Genomic DNA, 8,090 nt, shown 5'->3' with positions numbered 1-8,090 from the left:
ATTGGTGTGATAACTTATAAATGAGTTGATATGATATACATCAAACTATTAATTGGCGTGATAACTCATAATATTTAATAAAGTAAAAAGTTTGCATAAAAAAAAGAGAGAGAGAAAGATAGAGTGGGTGTGTGCTGTGTGCATACACATTGAGTATGGGTGGGTTAGTGTGAGGGGGCTAACTACGAGCTTTGAGCTAAGGGCCTATGGCCTTTGTGTGCATTGCTATGAGTAGACTATGCAGCGCTGTATTTTAGGATATAATGGGGTCTTTTTAATCATTCTATTGACCAATTAAACGATTTAATTTTTTTTAAATTAAAATATATAGATAAATATATTATATATATATATATATATATATATATATATATATATATAATTTTCTTTTTACAAGTGGGGACCATCTTTTATTTAGAGGTCTTAGGCTATTGCATCAATAGTTGAGCTAGTCTTGGTGGAATCATCAAGAAACTTCAAAAATCTACCTTGGAGAAGTTTTACCTTCTTTGGGATTTTACCTCGGTAGTCCGGACAAGCCTTGGATGTGAACTTGGTATTAGACATGGGAGAGGAGCATTAAGCCTGACCTATAGCCTGAGGATCTATGTTTATTATCAAAATGAGCTGGTCAATGTTGGGTTTGTCTCCACTGTTTGGACCAATGTTAAATGGCCCAATATCCATCCCACTACAAAAACTTGCTTAACAAACAGTTACACCAGCCAAGCAGCTTAAGAAAAAACTCTCTAATTCCTGTATCCATATATTAGAGAGCGACTACAATAACCGCATATACAAATTGATTAAATCGGATTCCACGAACCAGCATGTGAATTTCCAAAACTACAAATAGGGCTTGTCGCTGGTAGGAAACTGTTGAGCGCAGTGGAAACTTCCTCTTGTTAGTTTTATTTCTTCTGGAAAGTGAACTTGGCCTCGGTCTAGTCAATCATGCGGAAAGAACACGGCAAGAGAGTGCTTGAGAATGTATCTTCGCTAAAACTTCCAAATTCTTGTAAATTTTGAATACCAACACACCTTTATGATATGCAATTCTCTCTCTCTCTCTCTCTCAATTCAGTCATATTTAGCTCCCAGAATTTTATGCCCAGGATCAGCAGCGGATGCACCAAGTTGATCCAAGTAAGTTTCAAAGAATTTCGAATTAGACAAGAAAATTTTAATAGCTGAATATATAATTGCAGCATCTCGTTTGTATTGCATGATTTTTGGTCAAAGAATTGAAACAAAGCAATAAGTATTCTCCTGAATTTCTTGTACATTTTGCATAAACGACGGTAGTTCAATTGTTATGGTTTCCTACTATATAGTTTGTTTTAGCTAGTTACAATATGCGTGTGCTAACCCCGCATCTCAAATCCTTTTCTCCGTAGACCCCAAGTATTGTATATATAGAGATGTGCCAATTAAGTTACAAGGCAATCCACAGTTATAGTGCTTGTCATTTGCTTGTCCATGTACAGCAGTCATAGTGTAATTAACCAATAGGTTAAGTTAGTTAGTTACGTTTTACTGTATAACCAATTTTTTTTTTTTAGAATCACTGTGTAACCAATTTGATTATTCTGTACTAAAAAGAACATAGAAACAACAAGAGTTGTAACTAATTTTGTTAGTTAATGAGAATTAGATATTTTCTTATCAGATTTCGATGTATTGAATATTGATAGAGTAGCAAGTCGAAAACACTTCCATTTCAATGGCTTCAACTTCTTCATCCTCTTCACGAAGCTCATCCATCTTGGATGATCCATCAAATCCTCTGTACCTGCACCATGAAGAAAGCCCTGGTGCTATGCTTGTGTATCAACCTCTCGTGGGAGAGAATTACCCAACTTGGGAAAGATCGATGCAAATGGCAAATTGACTCTCTCATCTCCAATGGTCAAAACACCATTGGCAATTCAAGCTTGGATTCATTGTGACAAAATGGTTGCTTCATGGATCCTCAATTCCGTTTCTCAAGAAATTGCTACAAGTATAGTTAATAAGGACACTGCTTTTGAAATCTGGACCGACCTTAGGGAAAGACTTTCACAAGCAAATGGAGCACGAGTTTTTCAATTACAGAAGGATATTGCTGGAATTACTCAAGGTCAATCATCAATTACATCATATTTCACTCAATTGAACATGCTCTGGGATCAATTGCAAAAATTTTGACCTTTTCCAATGTGTTCTTGTGGATTTTGCACTTGCAACTTAGGTCAGAAACTCAATGACCTTCAGCATCAAGATTTAGTGATGCAATTCTTAATGGGTCTTAATGACTCCTATGCTCAAGTTAGGGCACAAATTTTGTTGATGGATCCTCTCCCACCCATCAACAAAGTGTACTCTTTGCTAATTCAAGAAGAAAGGCTATGTAGTGTGGGAAACAATTCAAGTCCTCATGTGGAATCATCAACCCCAGTTACTAAGGAATCTTCTTCTTCAGGAAACAAAAATTACAAGAACTCCAAGGGGAAAGAAAATCCCACTTGCAATCATTGTGGAATGAATGGTCACACTATTGAAAAGAATTCTAGTTCTGCGTCTACTTCATTTACATTCACTCAGGAGCAATGTCAACTGTTCTTGGCTATGTTGAGAGCTCAGATTCAGTCAAGCAATTTTGCTTTCACTAATAATGAAACTCACATGACCAACAATGTAATTCAGCTAGCCACTCACGCCACTTCTATGGCAGGTAATTTTTCTTCTTTGCAAAACTTTCATAGTCCTGATTTCAGTTGTGATTTGAGGCATTCGATATTTTCTGGAAAAAAAAAGAAAAAAGAAAAGAAAAAAAAAAGAAAAGGAAGTAGTTAGTAGTCATGCATATGAGGGAGATACATGGGTAGTGGATACCGGGGCTACAAATAACATTGTGCATTCTGTAGCTCTACTTACCACTATCACATTTGTTAAGCAGTGTGTTGTGGAACTTCCAAATGGTGAAATAGCTATGTTAACTCTCATAGGATCTGTTAGAATTTCAGTCCACCTTTTCCTTTAAAATGTCCTATGTGTGCCTACATTTTCCTTCAATTTATTATATCTTAGTCTGCTTACTCAAAAACTCCTATGTTGTCTTGTCAAACTATCAAATTTCTGCTTCATATAGGACCTTATATGCTGGAGGCCGATTGATGTGGGTGAGGTTCATAATGGACTCCACTTGCTGCAAAATTCAACTTCTCAAACACTTGTAATTCTATTCTTCCTTCCTTTCATCTTCCTGTACACAAATTCTTTGTCAATTTTACTATGAACTCTAGTGATATGAGTAAGCTGTGGCGCCTTAGACAGGGGCATCCCTCATATTCTAAGGATTTCTGTTTAAGGGATGTACTACCAGATGTAAATGCCGCTTCAAATAGGAGTTGTGACATTTTTTCCTCATACAAATCAAAAGAGGCTTCCATTTCCTTTTGATTATCATTTTTGTGTTGAAGCTTTTGATTTGATTCATTGTGATGTGTGGCAGGTTACAAATATTTTTTGTACCATAGTTGATGACCACACTATATCAACTTGGATTTATCTTATGAAATCCAAGTCAAACCCCAGACCTTTACTATTGTCCAGACAATGCCCTTTGAGTTTTTCATGATTGAATTGTTTTGAACTCATGGAGTCATACACCAACATAGTTGTGTTGCTACTTCGCAATAGAATTCATTTGTAGATAGGAAACATCAACATATTCTATGTATAGAAAGGGCCTTGAGGTTACACTAATGTTCCTTTGATGTATTGGGGTGATTGTATACTCACTGTAGTGCACATTATTAACAAACTTCACACCCTAATTTTAAATAATGTCTCCCTATAAACTACTCTATAAGCAGATTCCTTCCTATTCACACGTTAAAGTTTTTAATTGCATTTGTTTTGCCTCTACTATAGCCCATAATAGGTCCAAATCCGATCCTAAAGCTAAGCAATGTGTATTTTTAGGGTAACCTTTTGCTGTTAAGGATTACAAGTTAATTGATCTCTCCACTAATACTTGCTTTATCTCTAGGGATTATAGTATATATGTTTAGCCAAATGAGTTATGAATTTCTTAATTCTATGAAATAAAAAGAAAATAACTAAAAATGCTGAAATCAGAAATAAATACTAAAATCAAAATAAAATCGCAATAAATGCAATACTCGGGTCAATGTTCTCATTCTCAACTCACTTTGTTATTCAGTGACAGTATGTCAGCCCTTCTTATGGTGGCCAATCCGGTTTTTCATGAACAAACTATACAAATTGAAATAGATTTCCATATTGTGAGGGACAAGGTACAAGCTGGGACTATAAAGTTACTTCGTGTTGGTACAGATTCCCATTTCCCAACAAGTAGACTTGCTGACTAATGCTTTCAGCATTATCAATTTTCAACACTTATCTACAAGATGGTTGTGATCAATATTTTTTGATAAGTGTTTATGATCAGTATCCATGCTCCCATTGTTCATTTTGAGGGGGAGTGTCAAAGAAATGAAACAATGGAATAAGCATTTTGTTTCTTGTATAGTCTGCATAAACGACAATAGTTTCCCATGCTACAATTTTTTGTTTTTTAAGTAGTTACTTGTCGCGTGCTTGTCCATGTACGACTATCATATTGTAATTAGCGAATAGGATTTGTACTCTTTGAGTATAATAATAGAGTTATAACTCCTTTTGATTATTAATGAGAATTAGATATTTTCTCATTAGACTTCGATATTTTTGGTTGCAGAATTTGTAGCCAACAACTCAGAACTTGGTAGTCCAACAATTAGTGAAAAAAGAATTCTACCACTAGTAGAGTACTTATTTTCCCCATCAGCCACGTTGGAGTCTGTTAGTTCTGTATCGAATGGAATAAATCCAATTCCAGCCAACAACTCTGACACTGATGCTAATGGAGCAAGAAGTCTTTCCATTTCATTACTCTTCCCACCTGCCTTGTCTGAAATTGAAACAGATGATAGTTGTTCAGAATCTAATGAAACACCTCCTGCAGCAGCACAATTCTTTTATTCAATACCGTCATACTTCCCACCAGGTAGGTCTGAAACAGACAGTAATTCTGAAATTTATGAAATAATTCCAACTGATCCTTCCAGCACAGCAAGCCCTACAGCAACCGTCAAAGAGATTCTTAAGCAGAAGAGCAGTAATAATTCAAAATCTAACCGAACACCTCCAAAATTCTCTCATTCCAAAAAAAATTCCATATTATCATTATTTTTCGCAGCCATGTCACTAACAAACAGGTCCAAAAGACCTAGACACACAACCCTAACAACAAGATTCAAAGACTTGGAAATTATAGATAAGGAAAAATTTCCTTTGAAAATGCTACTTGAAGCCACTAACAACTTCTCGGAAGATCGCAAGATTGAAACAGATTACTTTGGCTCAATGTACCATGCCATTTTAGATGATGGCCGAGAAGTGGCTATCAAGCATGCTGACAATGACAATGAATTCCTAAGTGAATTGCAAGCTTCATCCTGCCTGAATCACAAGAATGTTGTTCGCTTATTGGGATTTTGTGAAGATAGTAAGGAGCGCTTATTGGTCTACGAGCACATGGAATATGGTACCCTTTCTGGCCATCTTCACAATCCTAAAAGAACTTCTCTAATGTCATGGGCTGCCCGGATTAAAGTGGTACTAGACATAGCCAGTGGCATTGATGAATACCTACATCGCATGCATGAATCATGCAGTACCACCTGTGGTTTTGAGGGGGGATGTGAAAGTAAGCACTGATGGTCATCAACAAAAGAAGACTTTGAAAATTGAGGAAGAAAGGACCAACGGCTAGTTAACGGCTAGTTCTCTATTAATAATATCTAACCAGAAACGATGTCGTTCTATTTTAGACAACACGGTGTCACTTAGCTTTAATAAAACGGGGTCGTTTTAATCTTCTTCCTCAACAGTCTTCGTTCTTGATGTGCTCTGTTGTAGGTGATTCAGATCTGGGCTTCAGTGAGCAGTTATGCTCTAACTGCCATCTAGCTGGCATTAATTATTTCGCGCATAGTTTGGAAGGAGGTTGTAATTCTGTTAGACAGTTTTTTCTTCTAGATTGTTCTTAGTGTTATGTAATTATACTATATAAACAGATGAGTGTTAATGTATTACTCGAGCTTGTGAAATAGATTTTTCTTAAAGCATTTCCAGAAACTTCTCTCTCATTCTTTCTCTCTCTATCTCATTGTTTGTTCTTGTTTGTCCGCCATTGTTGTGCAATTTAGCAAGCTTCAAATTCTTTCATGGTATCAGAGCCTAGATCCATGGCTTCAACAACACCAACTGACACAGCACAATCTGTGCACACAACTCCAATTCAACCAACCACCATACCTTCTACCTCCGCACCTTCTACTTCTACATCTTCAACCTCAATACAATCACCATTGTTGTTACTCTCTAATATGTCAAATCTCATGTCCATCAAACTTGACTACACCAACTACATCCCATGGAGGCATCAGTTACTCACCATACTAGAGGCTTACTCATTGGTTGAACACAATGATGGCACAGCACCAAAGCCATCACCTTTTGCACTTGATGCTGCTGGAAATGCAACTTCAGTTGCTAACCCAGAATTTCAAGCTTGGAAAATCAAGGATAAGGCACTCCTTTCTTTGATCAACTCAACTCTCACTCCGCAAGTATTTTCACTTGTTGTTGTCATCACTAGCTCAAGGGAAGTATGGAACACTTTAGAACAAAGGTTCACTTCCACAGCAAGAGCTAACATCTTGAATCTCAAGCTTGAATTGCAAAGTATCAAGAAAGGTAATGAATCTGTCAATTCATTTCTTCAGAAGATTAAAGTTGCTCATGACAAACTCCTTGTTGTTGGAGTTATTGTTGATAACGAAGAGTTGATTTGCATTGTGCTAAGAGGACTTCCTAGAGAATTTGCACATTTCTGTTCTGCAATTCATACTAGGAGTGATCCCATTACTTATGAGCAACTTGCTATTATGTTGCAAAGTGAGGAACAAGCTATGACTGATCACTTGGATTCAGTCTCTCACACTCTTGCTATGTTTGCTTCCAATGGAAAAACAAATGGCAGTACATATATAGAATAATATATTTGTAGAGATAAAAAGGTAAAAAATACTTGTAGAAATATTTTTAAAAAAATTGACAATATTTGAAGCAAGTGTTACTTTTTTTATATTATACCTCATTATATAATGTTTATTTATATATATATATATATATATATATATATATATATATATATATAGATTCTCATGCATTGCTTGAGTCTGCTGTTAGTTTACTTAAAAATCAGTTACATCAACCCCCAAAGCAGCTAAAAAACTACACTGTAATTCCTATATCCAAACGACACATTATAGGCAATCTTTTGCAATAGTTGCCAACAGATTATAGGCTACATTACCCACGTATACAAATTGACTAAGTCAGATTCCATGAACCTGCATGTGAATTGCAATCCGTGTGTGCATAATACTCACTTTAAATCTGGAGCAACTGTTCATGAGTTTCCCTGAGTTCTATCGTCTTGTCCTGGTACAAGCAGGTTCGTTCCATTGGAATTGGCGAGAGTCAATTCAATTCTGTTCGTCTTCCTTGATTGTTGAGTTGTGATAATGTTACTAACATACCCAAATTATATCCTACTAAATTGTCTAGATAAGGGGTATTATGATTTTCACAAGCATGATGTATCCACCACTGACCTTATTATGTACCAAGCACAATTTGACATACTAGTTGGTTGTAAAATTGGGTATGTCCCTCAACTTATTGGTATACCATAAGTCTTGAGTCAACTTTTAGCAGAACTTTGTTTACAACTATAACAGCTATCAGTCAGCAGTTCTAACCTACTCCCCCCTCAACCAGGGATAGGGGCATGTGGCTTCTAATTATTATTATTATTATTTTTAATAATTTGATAGATACAATGATAGAGGGAGATTTAAATCCTAAATGTCTCTATTAAAAACACCAATATGCTAAGGCAGAGATCTAGGTAGATTTGACTGTTAGATGTTTGGATAGATTAATTTTACAGTTAGATTGTTGATTTGGGATGA

At 36.0% G+C, this 8,090-nt stretch overlaps 1 protein-coding gene across 1 annotated transcript; it reads left to right on the top strand.

Moving 5' to 3' along the window:
- The first annotated feature begins 2,280 nt into the window (after window positions 1-2,280).
- Window positions 2,281-5,766, top strand: LOC126720227 (cysteine-rich receptor-like protein kinase 6). The gene is made up of 2 exons (XM_050422547.1): window positions 2,281-2,713; window positions 4,745-5,766. Exons 1-2 carry the CDS (start codon window positions 2,281-2,283, stop codon window positions 5,764-5,766), a joined length of 1,455 nt encoding a protein of 484 aa, XP_050278504.1.
- Window positions 5,767-8,090: the final 2,324 nt, after the last annotated feature.

This window comes from Quercus robur, chromosome 4, assembly GCF_932294415.1.
Source record: "Quercus robur chromosome 4, dhQueRobu3.1, whole genome shotgun sequence".
In the NCBI taxonomy this organism is placed as follows: domain Eukaryota; kingdom Viridiplantae; phylum Streptophyta; class Magnoliopsida; order Fagales; family Fagaceae; genus Quercus; species Quercus robur.
The sequence above is the reverse complement of the archived record's forward strand: the minus strand, read 5'-3'. Positions and strand labels throughout refer to the sequence as shown.

Excerpts from the sequence above, each read along its gene's own strand:
- LOC126720227 (XM_050422547.1), top strand. The coding sequence starts at position 2,281 with ATGGGTCTTAATGACTCCTATGCTCAAGTTAGGGCACAAATTTTGTTG. Across the intron at positions 2,714-4,744 it reads TCACGCCACTTCTATGGCAG|AATTTGTAGCCAACAACTCA; the intron begins GTAATTTTTCTT and ends TTTTGGTTGCAG.